Here is a 17,937-nt window from a genome sequence, read left to right on the forward strand (position 1 = left end):
TACGTGCGTCCCGATCTAATAAACGAATGGAGCGTCTTCGTTCTCTAGCTCGATAGTTGTCTGATTTTTTGCACCGCACTACATTAGATTGACTTGTTCCAACTCACCCAACAAGCAACGTTGCTAAGTTTCTATTCAGCCCTGCGTAATTCCAGATTGCTTGTGATCTAAGTGATCTGGGAGCCCGTTTCTAGTATCGCTCATACTAGTAGGGGGGGGGGGGGGGGGGGCTGCGGGAACGACGCTTAATAATTCTCTTTGCCGTTCACCGTTGTGGGTCTGATAGATAGATAGATAGATAGATAGATAGATAGATAGATAGATAGATAGATAGATAGATAGATAGATAGATAGATAGATAGATAGATAGATAGATAGATAGATAGATAGATAGATAGATAGATAGATAGATAGATAGATAGATAGATAGATAGATAGATAGATAGATAGATAGATAGATAGATCTGCAGACAGACAGACAGATAGATAGATCGGCAGACAGACGGAATGACAGATGGACAGAAGCACGGACGGAAGCAGGAATGAACAGATGGATGGAAGCACTGCGGGTGGACGAACGGGCAAACGGACGGACGCAGGGATGATTGGACAGACGGATGGACGCTTCGCCTTACTAAACATCATTCACTCTGTGGGTATGCTGTGTTTTTTGTTTTGTTTTTAGGGGAAAAGCTCCTAAATCCGTGAGTCTGTCCCTCCTAAAGCTCGTACGTGACCACCTTATTCGATAACTCACTCAGCAGGTGTGGACAGACAGACAGACAGACAGACAGACAGACAGACAGACAGACAGACAGACAGACAGACAGACAGACAGACAGACAGACAGACAGACAGACAGACAGACAGACAGACAGACAGACAGACAGACAGACGATTCATGGTTTTCCGATAACTTCCCTCCGAAGCTTCGACCCACTCGTCATTATTCACTTCGTGGATATGCAGTGATTTTTCTGGACTTGTCTCCTCTCTTTTTTATATATATTTTTGTCCGCGGCTGGAGACTCTTCTATGGCGTATCGATTGGACTCGAATATATTTTACAAGTAGTCATATATCCTTTCTTTCAAGCATGTTCGGCTTCTGAACGAAGCGTGAATAAAAACTGTACAGCTTCTGGTAGAATTACGGTCGAGCGTGTGACTTAAATTGAATTTCCGAAGCTCGAACACGCTGCCCCTTCGTTATTTTCAAGAATATTTCCAGCGGCTGCGGACCACCGGAATTGGGAATTAAGCTTCATGAGCATAAATTCAGGCCACAAGTTACAGTGACACATTACAAAAAGGCAGCAACACTGTTAATGTCGGAAGCACCGGTCGGCGAAATCACTCATTAGTCGACTCATTCAGACTCAGATCAAGCCGTGAGTCTGAGTGGGCCCGAGTAAGTAATATTTTGGTGAGTCCGAGAGAGTTCAATTGGTCCAGCTGAATAAAGTTTTGGTCAGTCTGAGTCCGGGTGAGTCTATTTCTTGAGTGAGTCTTAGTGAGGTCCACTTTCTTTTGCTGACCCAAAGTCCTATCTAGTCATCTTCAGAATTACTATCAACCTTACCTAGATTAACGTTTATATTCACGTCTATATTCACACGCATTGCAAATCATTATCGTTCACACGCCCTTTCAATATTTATTGATCAGGTGTGTGATTTATAAGTAGGAGGTGCCTTGACGTCCCTGCCCCCTCCGCTTCTTCCAGGGAAGTTCTTGGTGAATATATATTATGTAGTAATCTTTCCCCCCAAAAAATTAGCTACCTGGTTTGCGAGCACGTCATAACTTGTATTCGAATGTACGATATTAAATGCTGCCAAGAAAAGCATATATTGGTGTTAGGAACTAGACAAAACTAATTCCAGGCTAATAGACTCGTGAGTCAAATTACTCGGACTCAGATCGAGTTATGAGTATAAGTGAGCCCGGGAGAGTAATATTTTAGTGAGCTTGAATCCGAGTGAGTTAGGTTGCAGAAAATTTACGTTAGTGTGAGTACGAGTGAGTCTGGCTCACGAAAATTTTGGTGAGTCTGAGTTCGTGTGAATTGAAAGGGCCAAGTGTATTTCATGAGTGTGTCTGAATGAGCACCACAAGTTCGGCCGACCTATGTTCAGGACTCGGGAGACATAAATTTCTTCTAGTAGATGCGCTTCAGTTCCTCCATTATGCACTCTGTCAAATGTCGTAGAACCGAAACCGAAACTAGAGCAGCGGCGCATGTTTCGGTTTTTAGTAAAAACTAAACTGCGATTGGCCACTTCACGCACACGGCCCCGTCGCACGCTTTTTCACTTGTGAAGTTTGTATATTTATTTTTTACTTATATATCTTATTTCTCTTTCATTATCTTGCATTGCAACATCTAATAATAGCAGGTACTTTGCTTATTACTTTACGTGACCTGTCGAAAACCGGCGTGCGCTTGTCAACGACTCGCTATCTCACTGGCTGCACAGAACACTTGCTGGCTGTCGTAGCTGTCGTTGTGGGTCATGTAGCGGGTACTGACAGTGACACCGGTGACGCGCCGATACACAGGGAAGTGCACAGCGGCTTCAGTCGGTATCTGCTCTCTTGACGAAGGGGGAAGTTTGCCCGTTTCTTCGTCGCATACGCAACTGCTAACATCCGTGAGAAGAGCGCACAGCTCTTTCAGATATCCCAGCGATACAACTGCAACCGCCGTGCCCTCGCTATACCCTCGCATCAAAACCGATTCCACGAGGAAATTTTTTGTAGTTGACGAGTTGTGCCTCTGGTTGTGCCGCAAATGATGCTGAGCTTAACGCGGAGACTGGCCTTCGGCCCAGCCGTTTGCAGGCAAGTTTTTTTTTTTTTTTTTTCTAAACGTGCGCTTTTATTAAAAGCCGAGCGATGTAGCTCGCGACGGCACGAAATCGGTTCACTAGACGCCGATGCATATATCGTTAATTATGCGCCGAGCCGGTTTTTCACTTGTATTGCGCGTTTCCAAAGTTGGAGGTCATTTCCTCGCGATTACACCCACCTACTTCGACTTGTATCTGTTTGTGCTTTTGCAGCCGGGTTAGCGCGGCCCTGTGGTCTTCGTCGGCAGCGACACCCGAAGAACGCTTCAAAGTCGCTGTCGCCAACCTCGACAAGTTGTCCGAGGAGCCCTCGAACGACGTAAAGCTCAAGTTGTACGCGTTGTACAAACAGGTAACTGTGGCGGCAGCATTTCCTGCCGTGTGGATGTGTGTTTATGCGCGTGTGGCATGCTAGCTATGTGGTGTGTGCGTAACTGAAAGTATGCGGAGCATCAACTTTGACGTTAGTGTTTTTGCTTCGTCGTGTTAAGTGCTAGAGATCTGAGAGCCTGACCTTCAGTCTCGATTAGCGGTGCTCTAGATTTGCGAGGATACTGTCGTGACACAAGTTGAAACCTGTCAATAGCATTATCGAACAGGGAATATGTGATCATTTTGCTTGTACTCGGACATCTTGGAGTGCAGCTCTTCGACTCTGTCATGCACCGTGGTTTTCCTTTTACCAGATGTCCATTCACCTGTTTCCCTATTACACTTGAGCAAGTATGTGCTAGGGTTTCTGGACTCTAGCGTATGCACGAAGCATGTCTCATCGCTTGATATTCATGCAACTTTTACATTTGGTACGATACACCATTCTGTTTTGAAGTCGTGAGTCAGATGGAAAGGCGTGCGGTCGGGAAAAGAGATGACAGTTACGTTGGACACAAAGCATTTCTAGCCTCAATGTAAAGCACAGAGCACATTCGGGGCCAGGGATGTTGTGTGGTGTCGTCGCTTGGCGTAATGCGGGCAAAACCATGTATAAATATAGAAAAAATAGGAAAAAAGCAAGATATAGAAAGGAAAAAAAATGTGAAGAAAAAATGGAAATAAAGAAATGGGAAAAAGAACAAGGGAAAAAAAAGCTGAGAAGGCTGCCCAGCTTCACACTTCCGTAAAGCTTGGGCACCCAAGTGGCCATAATTTTTATGAGAACAATCGTGGTCGGTATCCATTTTAATTATCTGCACTATCTTGTTTTAAGGCGAACAATATAACTGTTGGTTAGTGCAACTTTTATATAGGCTAGTTGGCTCATTGTTTCAAAAAAGTAATGGTTGCACTAAAAAAGTTTTCAGCGGTAGTGTATTAGTGTCTTTATTAGTTTAGGTTATTAAAAGTTATAATATCAGCACAATTGTCTTTACTGAGTGAAGGAAGGGAGAGGTTATTTAAAGGCTCGTTTACCTTCAATAGACACAGTAATTATGAGAACTAATGGGCATTGATACGAAGGAAACTTTGTCCTTTAAATCAAGCACGAAAGTTTCATCTTTCCTTGGCATCATTGTCGGCCAGTTCTCATTAAAATTGTCTTTACTGAAATTTGTTCAGATTGTAAAATGTGAATTCTGTAGAAGCACTTTCTATGGAAACGTCAGCTATGTTAAGATCAACCATTCCCTCTCTTAAGATGCTGTAAGAGCACCTGTACAAGCATCTCAATAATGTGCTTGCTCATTACCAAAAACCCTTAGAAGTGAAACTACCACTGAACAGCATAATGGTGCCGAAGCCTGACACCCACTGTTTTGTTTTGTTCTAAAAGCCTTTCTGCTTGTTCAATCTGATAACTCTAGTGCAACTCGAATTCACTAAAGTTATATGCCATGCACTATGAATTTGATCATTTTAATTAAGCACCTCTGTCTTTGATGCATTGTCTATGCAGTAAATTATAGCACTATAAATAGGGAGCACTTGATTAAAAGGAAGGCAGTCTTGTAATTGTTTTTAGTTTTCATTTGTAACACTACATGTATCAAAAGAAGTGACTCACTAGGGAAGTTTCACTACCACACGAGTTGTGTGCTTTCATTGGGCCACTAAAAAGAAACAGCAAACTAGTTTAAAGGGATGAATTCGCTCTGAGAACCGTAATATTGTTAGTTTCACCATCATATGTTTGTTAATAGAAGACTAAATTCAGGTCAAGCTTTCATGTTGAAGTTTCTTGTGAAATCGCTGCATGCGACACCAGGGATTGTAAAGTGTATTTTTCGTATTTTGGCTGCACTGGCTTCACGAAATTTCCTGAAGCAAAGTATGTCAAGTCTCAAGCTCCCACAGATGACAATGTACTTCGTTTTTGCTGATTAGTAATTATTAAGGACCTCCTAGATGCCATCAAAAATATATGACGTCGCGACATTTGGTGTGGGAATTTCAGAACGGAATGGCCACGTGCATTTTTTTTTTTCCGTGCAGTTTTCTTGCTTACATAGCATCTTCTTGTGTTGAGTATGGTGAATTTTGATTGTGAAAGAGTACTTTACTAGTATTAAAAAATTGTTTTCTCTCTATTGTCCCTGTAACCTTGCAGTGCACTGACCATTTCAATTGTGATGTGTTTGAACCTCCCTTGTTCATAGGCTTTACACAGTGTGGCAGTATGCAGACCTTTGCACAGTCTCATGCATAGCTTGGCACACTCGCACTCATTTGAACGTGGTGAGCATGAGTATGAGTGAGCACTGATGAGTGTGAGTAGAACTGAGTATGAACGTGAGTACTCATGAGTATGAACGTGAGTGAGTACTCATCAGGGCAAGTAGGCGCGAGTGTTAACGTGAGTGAGTGCCTACGGATGCCAGTAGGGGGGGTGTGTGAACGGGACTGAGTACTCATGAGTGTGAGTGGACGCGAGTGTGAACGTGAGTGAGTGCCTACGAGTGTGAGTAAGCCTGAATATGAAAGTAAGTGAGTGCCTACGAGTGTGAGTAGGCAGGAGTACAAACGTGAGTGAGTGCCTACAGGTGCGAGTAGGCGGACTACGAACATGAGTGAGTACTCGTGAGTGGGAGTGGACGTGAGTGCCTACGAGTGTAAGCCTGAGTATGAAAGTGAGTGAGTGCCTACGAGTGTGAGTAGGCAGGAGTACAAACGTGAGTGAGTGCCTACAGGTGCGAGTAGGCGGACTACGAACATGAGTGAGTACTCGTGAGTGGGAGTGGACGTGAGTGCCTACGAGTGTAAGCCTGAGTATGAAAGTGAGTGAGTGCCTACGAGCGTGAGTAGGCAGGAGTACAAACGTGAGTGAGTGCCTACAGGTGCGAGTAGGCGGGCTACGAATGTGAGTGAGTACTCGTGAGTGTTAGTGGACGCAAGTGTGAACATGAGTGAGTGCCTACGAGTGTGAGTAGGCAGGAGTACAAGCGTGAATGAGTGCCTACAGGTGCGAGTAGGCGAAGGTGTGAACGTGAGTGAGTACTCATGAGTGTGAGGGGACGGAGTGTGAACGTGAGTGAATGCCTACCTGTGTGAGTAGGCGTGAGTATGAATGTGAATGCCTATGAGTGGTTCTATGTCTTACATTGTCTCATTTTGTTCATAATAAACTGTTGTTTGCTGTGGGTCGTGATGACCCTGCTTACAACCTTTTCAAAAAGAGATTGCATCTAAGCAACCCATCAGACATATCAGATTTTCAAAAAAGCATCCTTTACCCCCTTAGGCTTTAGCCATTTGCTTTCAGAGTATGTTAATTTTATAACATAGCTTATTCCTTTGTAAAAGGTATACGACTTTCTGCCATAAGATTGTCAAGATCTTCAATTTCAGGACTCTGTAACAATGGAAAATGTCTTGCACCAGGCTGTTTCAAGATTAGTTTTAATGCAGACATTGTGAAGCACCTTTCCAGTTATCATGTCTTCCACATGGAGACAAAACATGCCTTCGAGTTGTGCAAATGTGGGCCACACAAAAATAAACATTTTTACCAAGTTTTTAAATGTAAATGCTACTAACTGTAAATTATGGGAGGGCTCGCATTCAATGCTGGAATGCGCTCTTGCCACTTTGGCTTGGATTAGATTGGAGCTCGTGCATTGATAATATGCATGATGCTTATTAAGAGATGGTGCCAAGCTGTCGTGTTTTATCATCATCAGTGCTTGCAAGAAGCAGACCACATTTTGCTGCAATTTTTGGTGGCATGATAATTACTTGGGGAAAATAAAATTCTGTTTTCTTGGGCAGTGCGGGGGTTGTGAGAATTATGCCAGTGGGAGAATTCGCTAGTAGATATACTATACTTGCACTTTCATATGAACGTAAGCAAACAAACGTTTACGGTGTGAACACGAACCATTGACCAGAGCTAAAGTAGTGAAGTTCATAGACGATGTGTATTTTGTGTGATGTTTTAACTGAAAAGGCATCATCTTTCCTTGCCACGGTTGCAAGATGCAACAGTCGCACTCGCAGCCCTGCCTTACCTTGCATACTACACAAAGACCAAAGATAACGTATGGGAGGATAACTGTTGTCATTGGTCAATTCATAAATCTGCGCAACTTTGTTGGCCATATGAATATAACTTCCTGCTAGCTGTATTTCAGCCCATTTTTGTTTGCACTTTCCTTATTGTTTCTCCCTTAGAACTGAGTAAACAGATTTGTTTACTCATTGTTTACTCGGTTTCATTCTTTTTATGTGTTATATTGTTGTAACTAGATAAATACGACGTTTTTGTTCTTCCTTAACTATTCTCGGTGATGAGTGATGAAATAGTTGGTCGTCAGCCTCTCCTAAGAACCTGACTTTTCTCGCACCAGGCCACAGTGGGCAAATGCAACACGTCCAAGCCAGGCGTTTTTGATCTGGTCAACAAGGCTAAGTGGGACGCCTGGAATACCCTCGGGGACATGCCTAAGGTGAGCTTACAGTCTATTTACCTTCCCTTGGCTCTCCTGCTTTTTTGCCTTGGGTTTCTAGGCTTAGGCTGCGACTGCACGTCTTTCTCCTTTTCTGTTTGCTCTCTGCATTCTGAATGCCGTAGACTTTCAGTAAAGTGAAATCTCTTTGAACATAATTGCTGGTCAAGAGAACTGCCATTGGTATGATCGACATTGTACCTAAATTTTCCACTCCTGTTCAAATATCTCTGTAAACGGAACTTCTGCTAAACGGAACTTGTTTTCATGGTCCCTTCAGGTTCTATATAATGGGTCTATTGTACATTGCACCACATTTCTTCAGTAAACTTGAAGTCTTGGGTGACACCAAAAAAATAAAAAAAGCACCAAGAGTTCACAGATATTTTGTTATACCTACATAATTTGTTTTTGTCTCTTTTCATACATGACCCTTCTTGGCTATTACATCATCAACACTCTTACTTAACTCTTACACATGACTATTTCCAGTCTGCTAGAATAAGAATGCCTATTTTGCTGTTTCTGTTGTGCTTGTGTCAGTAGACGTCTAAGTAAACGAAAATCTGTTGAACGGAACTGCTACTTCAGTCGAACAACTGCCTCTAATATGATTGGTCTCTTACTTAAACAGGGCATACCCGTTCATCTCTCATTAAACGAAAGTATCGCTGAACGAAACATTTTCGTGGTCCTTCAGGTTCTGTGTAACAATAGTCTACTGCAGAAAGAATAGAAGCAATGTGCCTTTTTTTTGCAGGAAAAGGCACAAGATGAGTATGCCTCGCTCGTCGACAAGCTTGGTGGTAGTGCCATCAGCGCCAGCTCGTCGAGCGCTGCCGAGTCCGCACAGTCGCAGTCTGTCGCCACTGGTGGAGACCTCGTGTCGAGCGTCGAGGACAAGGGATTTGTGATCCGCTTCAACCGGCCTGCCAAAAAAAACTCCATCACGCTTGAGATGTACGATACAATGATCGACTACCTTAAGGAGGCAACCGAGCGAGACGACGTCCACTACCTGGTGCTCACGGGCACAGGTGACTTCTTCTCGAGCGGCAACGACTTGGGCAACTTCATGAACCGGATGAAGACGGGCGCCCCGCCCGATGTGCTAGCCAAGGAGGCGGCTGAGCTCGTGCGGTGAGGGACGGGGTTTGGCTAATTGCTTCAGCACACTTCAGTAACCTGCCTGTGCATTACTAAAGTTTAGGTTTTGAGTTCAATAGTCACTGTAGTTGCACATCATTGAGGTTAAAGTACAACCAAATTGCGTACTGAGGTTTTAGTGTGCATTAAAAAATCCAAAATAGTTAGAATTACTTCACTGTTACCCACGTACAGTACTTTTGTAAATGAGATTTTTAAGAGTGTTACAACTGTTTCCTAATCAGGAACCTGATTTTATATGTCCATGATTGAGTGCATTCAAGTGAAGGAGAATACTGTTTCGAAAATATTGAGAAAAATTTATCATCAGTGTTATTTTGCTGCCTTAGTTGACAAGATGGAAGTAGTGACTTGTTGGGGATAGCTTGTCAGTGCCAAGATGAAAATCTACAAGTGTTTTCGATGCTGACAACATAACAAGAAATAAATATTAAGTAGGCAATATGATTTGCCCAGATTATGATATGACATTTTTGAAATGCAAAGCATTTCTTGGCCTACTGCAAGCACTTTCGGCATCTATCTGCGTATCTCTCTATCTATAGGCACCTACGTCTGGGTGCTCTCATGATCAACCCATTGACTTTGGTACACCAAAAGTACTTCAGGAAGGTAAGATAGTTTGTCGTATACGACTCACTGGTCACGACATGAATAATGCCACAATCTCGTTGCGTACGTCTTCAAACACTTTACAAAAAACTGGCACATACCCCAGGGCGGGTATGTGCCACTGGTATGCGGGTATGCACCACAGGTGTTTAACAATATAAATCTACCCAGAAGTGGCGAGAATGCACATGGCTAATTTTAACCGCTAAGAAAAAGCTGCCATAGGCAGCGTTGACCGGAGCAATAAATGTCGGTGACAATCGTTGACAACCAATAAATGTCGGTGTCCCATCAGGAATAGAACTAACTCGTGCATTCTGCGTGGCAACGAAATATTCTACCACAGAGCCATGCCAGGACTCGGAAATACTTTACGAAGAGACCCTAATGTGCAAGTAACGTCAATTATGGTTGCAGTACTGGCTCTCAGATTTTATAAACATTACATACGTACTCCTATAGTACAGCCATCATGTCAGGTTAATGTAAGTTGTAGTTAGGCACAATCCCTTGAAGTTGATTTGGGTAGAAGGGTTTAGGGCTACTGTCCTAGCGCGCACCAGCGCAAACACCACTGTTTTATATCAGCTTACCGCTTCTGGTGCCGCTAATATCCATGTTGCTGTTGGCATCGTTATGCTGCTGTAAACAACTGATTGATATGTGGGGTTTAACGTCTCAAAACCACCATATGATTTTGAGAGACGTCATAGTGGAGGGCTTCGGAAATTTCGACCACCTGGGGCTCTTTAATGTGCACCCAGATCTGAGCACATGGGCCTACAACATTTCCGCCTCCATCGGAAATGCAGCCACCACAGCCGGGATTTGAACCCGCGACCTGCGGGTCAGCAGCCGAGTGCTTTAGCAACTAGACCACCACGGCGGGGCGTCCCTGTAAACAACTACTAATATAAAACATACGTGGGTGTGTAACGTATGTGTGTGCATGTATTTGTACATATATTTAGCGCCACTTCATTCGCATTATTCGCATGCTTTGCATTGCATCGATTTGCAAGGTATGTGAAATGTGCCGAATTTTTTCAGCCCACGTGGAGGGACCAAATGAGAATTGCAAATTAGTTGTAACTAGAAGCACTTCCCACTCATTATATTTTAGATACTTGCAACGTGCGTGACATTGAAAGCTGTTGTTTTTTTTTTTTTTTGCTTTGTACAACAAATTTCATTAATATTTATCACAATCTCAAGTTGATACTTTATTATTGTGTCCACTCAGGACATCAGCAATAATGGGAGATGCGGTTTGAAGGAAAAGAAAAAGTTTCTTTAATCTGTAGCCTGAGGCTATGAAATTTTTGCTATTTGCCTAACTTCTTATGCTGATTTCAGATATTTATTCAGCTTCATTGTAAGTTGCGTTGTTTACCTCTCCCTTCTCTCTCAATGTTAGGTTGCTTCCTTCCTTCCTCCTGCATTGTTTTCGTATTGTATGACGACAATGTTTAAAATATAGCTATTTTTAGACAGACATTTTCTGCCACTAAACTTTTATAATTATGAGTCATTTATTGCTCACATTGGTTTACATTTACTGTAGAAGGGAAATGACTATAAAGAAAGTTTGTATAATACATTTAAATGAAGAAAAAAAATTATAATGTGAAAAGTGTTGAATGCTCAGCAGGCCATACTAATTGCTTACTTTAAATTCATATTTAAATTATGTCATCCTTTAAGTGAGATAATTGTACTCTAATCTGTGCCAAAAATTTCATCTTTTTCTGGCCATCAGAAGTACCAGAAACATGGCGTCTTGACTCAAGAAGTTGTCCAAAATTGCATCTCAAGGAAAAACATATTTTAAACATATAAATGAAAGCTCATCTGTGTGGCAGTAATGTGCTTTTCAATCTGATTTCTTTTATCATGAGAGCTTGGAAATCACGGTAATTTTGAACTTGTGGCTTTGGTGAATTCTTCATGCAAAATGCAATGGCAAGCAGCCAGGGGACAATTTCCAGGGGACTCTAGACAATGAGCTCTTTCTAGTTTTTTGGTAGCCATCTGCTGCTCTTTAGAGGCAATCTTGACCTACTTCGTGTTAAACTATTATCTTAATTTTTTTTTTTTTTTTGGTGTGAAGGTAAAAAAACTAAGCATGTGAAAGCAATTGAAAACAAAAATTATGTAATTTAGGGGAAAAAAAAGTGGCATTTTTCGAGTCTCAGCTCCCCCTAAGTTACAGTGAGTGCTTGACGATATATTTGCCTTGCTTTAAAACAGTAGACTGAGGATCACTGGGGACATTCTCGTTTCTGGTGCTGAAGGAAAGGATGTTAACACGCGAAGTTTCTCTTGGTGCACAGCAGCAATGTTTTAGTTGACCATTTTCATAATACTCTGTCATATGCGTTCTGCAGTCGGTATGTTGCTGCTTTCATCAACTTTCCCAAGCCGGCAGTGGCTCTGATCAACGGTCCTTCCATAGGCGTTTCCTGCACAGTTCTAGGTTTGTTCGACTTCATTTACGCCTCGGACAAGGTAAGACTGCCATGCCTGACTTTGCTTAACCGATGCTTGCTCTTCCTGTTGCGTTGCATATACATTGAAACCACGATATACATTGAAACCACGGGCTAGGCACGTTGAAAGACCCTTCTGGCTGCCTTGCGCGATGGGCACTCCGCATCCAGGAGTACGACATTCGCGTCGTATACCGCTGTGGACGCAAACACTCTGACACTGATGCCCTGTTTCGCTCACCTTTACCACCAGATCAGACGTGCGGAAACAGTTGCCTCCAGATCTTGTCATCGCTAAATTTCAACTCGATTGCCACCGAACAACGTCGTGACCCATGGATCGCATCTCTTATCGAATATTTATCTGGCACGCCCAACCTTCCAGTATCTCGATCCCTCCGACGTCAAGCTTTCCAATTCGCCATCCGCGATCAACTTCTTCATCGACGCAACTACGCTCCCGATGGCCGCCGGTGGCTGCTGGTCATTCCACGCACTTTACGATCGCAAGTATGCGTCTCTCTTCACGACGATCCGCAATGCGGCCACGCCATAGTGTTCAAAACATATGAACGCCTTCGCCATCGCTATTACTGGCGCGGCATGTACAATTTTGAACGCAAATTCGTGCAGTGCTGTCCTGACTGCCAGCGACGCAAATCAACACTGCCACGTGCGACTGGCGCATTGCAGCCACCTCCATGCCCTGCCAAGCCATTTGATCGCGTCGGCGTTGACCTCTACAGCCCCTTCCATTGACACCAGATGGTAATCGGTGGATTATAGTGGCGGTTGACCACCTGACACGCTACGCCGAAACAGCCGCTTTGCCGAGCGCTACTGCTCACGGTGTCGCCTCTTTCATTTTACAACGCTTTATCCTTCGACATGGTGCACCTCAAGAGCTCCTTAGTGACAAAGGCCGCGCTTTCCTATCCGAGGTTGTCGAAACTCTGCTTTCGGAATGCCACGTCATTCATTGGAAAACGACAGCATACCACCCGCAGACTAACGGACTAACGGAGCGGTTCAACCGCACGCTAGATGATATGCTCTCAATGTACGTGGCATCTGATCATAGCAACTGGGACCGTGTTCTCCCATACGTCACGTTCGCATATAACATCGCAATACAAACCACCACGGGATTCCCACCTTTCTTTCTTCTTTACGGACGTGAGCCTTCCCATACAATTGATACCCTACTTCCCTACCGTCCTGATGCTTCCGAGTGTCCGCCTATCTCCGATGCTGCTCGACAAGCCGAAGAGTGCCGCCAGCTCGCCCGTGCGTTCACCTCGAAAGAGCAACAACGCCAGAAAGAAAACCGTAGCACCTCTCTTCCGGATCCTAGCTATGCTTCAGGATCTCTTGTGTGGCTTGCCATCCCATACCAAACTTCGGGACTCTCCTCGAAACTTGTCCCCCGGTACGAGGGGCCTTACACCGTTTTGGAGAAAACCTCTCCGGTTAATTTCCTAATTAAACCAGTTTCCCGATCGGACGACATGCGCCGGTGTGCACGTGACATCGTCCATGTTTCCCGACTGATACCGTACCATGAGCCTCTGCCTGAAACTTCTTAAGTCGCCAGGATGGCTCCTTTTTCAGCGGGGGCGGTTGTGAAGAAGAAGATGTGCCTGCAGCGAGCAGCATTGCCAACGCCCGGCTCTCTCGCCTCGTGCTTCGGCTCGCTGCTGTGCCGGTCTCTGCTGGACGGTTCATCACGCTGTCTTGCCGTTGTCGTTAACTACTGATAAACCTCTTCACATATGCAACTTCGTTATAATGAGGTTTGAGTTTGTAGCTGCCTTTGTTGCACTTGGTGAACCTTGGGTTCTCTTTAACGATATTGTTGATAGTTATAATAACAGCTGTTGTTCAAAGTTGCATGTATGAAGCGGTGAGGTAAAAAACTGCAGCATAAACCTGTGACTGATTATACTTTCACTAGCTCCATCATACAGGCATGATCCCAGACCCTGATGTTCAGAACTGTGGCATGCTAGAACATCCATGCCACTAAAGTCGCGTCACAATATGAAATTGGCACCGTTGCGAACTAAAGCTTGTACTTCAATAATGTATTGTCACTTTGAATATGATTTTAAACATGGCGTTTCGGGGCCCATGAGACGTGAAAACTGCATGCCGGCAATGACATGCTAGGAAGGATTGCGAGCATTAGTGGTAATAATGTTTGTTCAACCCATTTTTCGCATAACTTGGCCACCATCTAGTTTCAAAGCTCCTTGGATCGCAGGACCAGTTTTTTTTTTGTGTGTGTGTCATTTATGTGCTTTCTTGTAGCACATGCTGGCGTCTTGCCACTTGAACTTCTCATAAGGCATATGTCTTCTGCCTGAAGTATTGGTCGATGTGATGTCTGTGACGACATGCCTTTAATAATAAGAGCCTATTGGAAGAATACTAAAGAACTGTCCATACTCAACCACCAGGGGCGTAGACAGGGCATGGCACACTGAGCCCGTGTGTCTCCAAATGACCTTTTCAAGGGGTGCCCCTCCCGAAATCATTAAAGTCTCCCCCCACCCTCCCTCCCGAAAAAATTTTTGGCTGCACGCATGTCAACTGCTGTTCAGATCTCTATGCTGTGATGAAGTGCTTTCCTGAAGTGTGGCCCTTCCCAGTGCATTTAAAGTCCACGTTTTGCACTCTCAGCTCCAGGCTGCGTGTGACATTTCAAGGCCGGAACTGTGTTGGCTCGTATTCTGCATGGCATTTTCACTTTTGTTGTGTGCAGTTTGCAAATGGTTCTTGTCTGAAAGACACCATTCACATTTACCCTCAAACCTCGATGTAACGAAATATCGGTTATAACGAAGTAAATGAAGAATACTGTTGCAATAGACATAGTGTTATAAATATACCTTTATGAAGAAATTTATGATATAACGATGTTATTTTCGTCAAAGATGACACTGTGTTATATTGAGGTATGAGTGCACCTTACTTTTCTTGCTTTGTGCAGGCTTTCTTTCACACACCATTCACACTGCTCGGTCTGAACCCTGAAGGCTGTTCTTCCTACACATTCCCAAGGGCCATGGGTGTGGCGAGGGTAAGTTCTAGCATGCATGATGGCAAAGCTTGAATTGTGAAAACAGGCCAAGTGTAACACAGTCAGAGGTGGCACATTGGTACCATCAGGTTTCATGGATTTCTCTTATGAATGTACTACAGTTTGCAAAGGCCTGGTAACACTATAGTCTGTTTTATTGGCTTCTGATTATCTAAATAGACAGCCTCATTTCCTCGTCATGTATAAAATGTGACTGAGGACAACAAGAATCATTCCAAAGATCAAACAACACAACAAAACTTGGAACCATGCACACCAACTGTACATTAACTTTGTTAAATGCCTCTTTGTGACATGTGCATAAGCAGGAAAATTTATAAACCTCATTTGCATGACCCTCTCTTTGTCTTGGCAAACACATAAAAGATTTGTCATAAACCCCCAACACTTTTAGCTTTGTAGGTCATTGTAGGCAAATGCCTAAGAGACCGTGCTACTATTTTTCTCTCTGGCAAAATAAAAACAGATCTACTAGTTGAAATTGCCATGCATTTTGAAGCAGCAGAGGCTTGCAGATCATGCCGTGGTCCTTTACTTTGTTATCATGTTATCAATTTCCTAAAAAAAAGTGGATTCCTCCATAAGCTTTAGAATTAAAATGTATATACTGGTTATCACTAGGTACCTTGTGTTTGGCACAGCTTAGCCTGAGTCACTCTTGTGCCAATAAACCCAATATATAACTAACTAACTTTGCTTCATGTAAAGTTATGGTGCTACTATGCAACAGTATAATGTGCGCCTGCACCTTAAAAAGTAAAAGAGCAGCACCAGACCAGGATTGAATGTGCAGTATCGCTGTGCCAAAATTTCATTGCACAGCTTTGCGTGCCGTCAAAACAGTAGGAGGGTCGACTGTCAGTGGACCATTCGACCTGTGCGTGATTTGACTGCCTGTAACTCTTGTGTGCAGGCCAACAGGGTGTTGATGCTCAACGAACAGCTCAGCGCGCAGGAGGCTAAGTCGTGCGGATTCGTCACCGACGTTTTCCCTCATGCCACGTTCCATGAGGAGGCCAAGAAGAGGCTTCAGCAGCTCGCCAGGCTTCCGCCCAAGGTATTTTTATCTACAGTCAACTTTATTTTAGTTTTAGGACCCCATCTTGTCACTACAACTTCTCCTGTGTGTGCTCTAAGCATCCTTGCTTTAATTACAGTAGCTGCAGTTTAAGATGAAAGCTACTCTAGTAAATTTAATATTTATTACATCTTTAATATGCACTTTTCATTTATTTTTAGCTGTGTAGACAACATTCGGTGCACATTACTTCAGTATCCCGTTGCTGGCCTGCTTTGGAGGCCTTAGGCATGAATGAAAGAGTAAATAAAGCACAGCACAAGCTCAGTACTACATTATGTGTCTTGTAAGGCCTGCACTTGAACTTCTTATTTCATAGGCGTGTTTATTCGAACATGAGAGACCTGCTACTCATTGAGCTACCATTCCTGCACACACTGACGGTCACTGCTATTCTCTGCGGTTCAGTCTTTGCAGCATTCAAAAGCCCTGGTTCGCGCCCCCATCTGGGCTGACCTGCACAAGGCCAACGACGAAGAGTGCGAACGCCTCACGGAGCGCTTCCTCTCTGAGGAGGCCATGCAGGCCGTCATGAACTTCTTCAAGGACAAGGGAAAGCTTTGAACTGTGCAGCAGCAGCCACATGCATGGCTGGCTGTTGCCCTTTGCCAATTGGGACACTATAAAAATTCTGAGTTTTCCCACAACAGTTTTCTCGCTGCGCTACAACTGGGTTCCATTCATCCTTTAGACGGTGTGTTTTCGTGGGCTAGGTGCTGTGGTTTGCATCAGTTTTTGTATAACTTGGCCACTCCATGTCCAACATTGGGGCACATCCATCTTGCGTTAGACGATGTTGGTGCAATCTTCAGTGCTACTTATGTTTTAAGTTGTTTTGAAAACCAGTTCTGAGAATTCAATTCTTTTGTTTTTCTGCATTACAGTGCTAAGAGCATAGTCTCAGTTTTTTTTTTTCCTGCTAATGCACTTTACAGTTAGTAGCTGCTTTTCGAAACACAAAAAATACATTCTGGTATGTAGTGTTTGCCACTGTTTTACAGCATTCCTGAACATTGGAAAGTAAAGATTTTCTCTTATTTATAGCTGCAGTACTATTTTATTTTTGAAAAGAGCCCTTCCATTGTGCACCGCCAAAAAATGTTTGCATTCTTGCCTTTCCGACATGATGCCCGATGTCACCGTTGAGAATGCTTACATTTTAGGCAGCGTGTTGGACTGTTCATGAGATTTTCTAGACACAATGTGGCAAGGGGCTAAATTAATTTATCATGGATATTCGGCAACCGTGATAACTCGACAAGTGTCATTTTACATGGTGAATATGTCATTTTACATGGTGAATAGTTCACAGCTCTCTGCCATTACAAGTTATGGTTCATCACAGCACAGATTACCTGCTGGTGTTGCCGCCAGCAGAGCACATGACTTTCGGAAATGTTGGAATTTTTTGGTCATTCGTAAATGTTGCGTGCGGGCTTTCACATAAACATGAATGTTGCAGTGGTTCAAATAAAATATTGAGATATTTTTGTACTCTGAATTCTGTCTGTCTGGTGTGAAGTGATATTCACAAATAAGCCTGAACCCTGAACTCATCCTTCACTCATCCAAGTTGAGCAGCAGTACTTCCACTCACCTGAAAACGATTCTTTGCTTGTCAATCGCTGCTGGCGATTATTGCTCATAGGCAGCGGCTGCTTTGGGGGTAGAGCATAGAGAGAAGGCATGTTCTAGAATACATGGCTCAGTGTTTGAGGGTAGCAAGAGGCATTAAAAAAAACTGGCAGGGCTCTTTA

At 43.6% G+C, this 17,937-nt stretch overlaps 1 protein-coding gene across 2 annotated transcripts; it reads left to right on the plus strand.

Annotated features, from left to right (window-relative positions):
- The first annotated feature begins 2,256 nt into the window (after positions 1-2,256).
- Positions 2,257-17,681, plus strand: LOC119164749 (enoyl-CoA delta isomerase 2). 2 transcript variants are annotated; one of them, XM_075873863.1, is made up of 8 exons: positions 2,257-2,322; positions 3,065-3,203; positions 7,633-7,731; positions 8,492-8,871; positions 11,898-12,018; positions 14,992-15,081; positions 16,016-16,159; positions 16,589-17,681. In XM_075873863.1, the coding sequence occupies exons 3-8, from the start codon at positions 7,723-7,725 to the stop codon at positions 16,742-16,744; spliced, it is 900 nt and encodes a 299-aa protein (XP_075729978.1). In that variant the 5' UTR covers positions 2,257-2,322; positions 3,065-3,203; positions 7,633-7,722; the 3' UTR covers positions 16,745-17,681. The 2 variants fall into 2 exon arrangements, with proteins under 2 accessions (XP_075729978.1, XP_075729977.1); XM_075873862.1 differs by lacking the exon at positions 2,257-2,322 and adding an exon at positions 2,423-2,843.
- The last annotated feature ends 256 nt before the right edge of the window (positions 17,682-17,937 follow it).

This window comes from Rhipicephalus microplus, chromosome 9 (genome assembly GCF_043290135.1).
Source record: "Rhipicephalus microplus isolate Deutch F79 chromosome 9, USDA_Rmic, whole genome shotgun sequence".
Classification (NCBI taxonomy): Eukaryota; Metazoa; Arthropoda; class Arachnida; order Ixodida; family Ixodidae; genus Rhipicephalus; species Rhipicephalus microplus.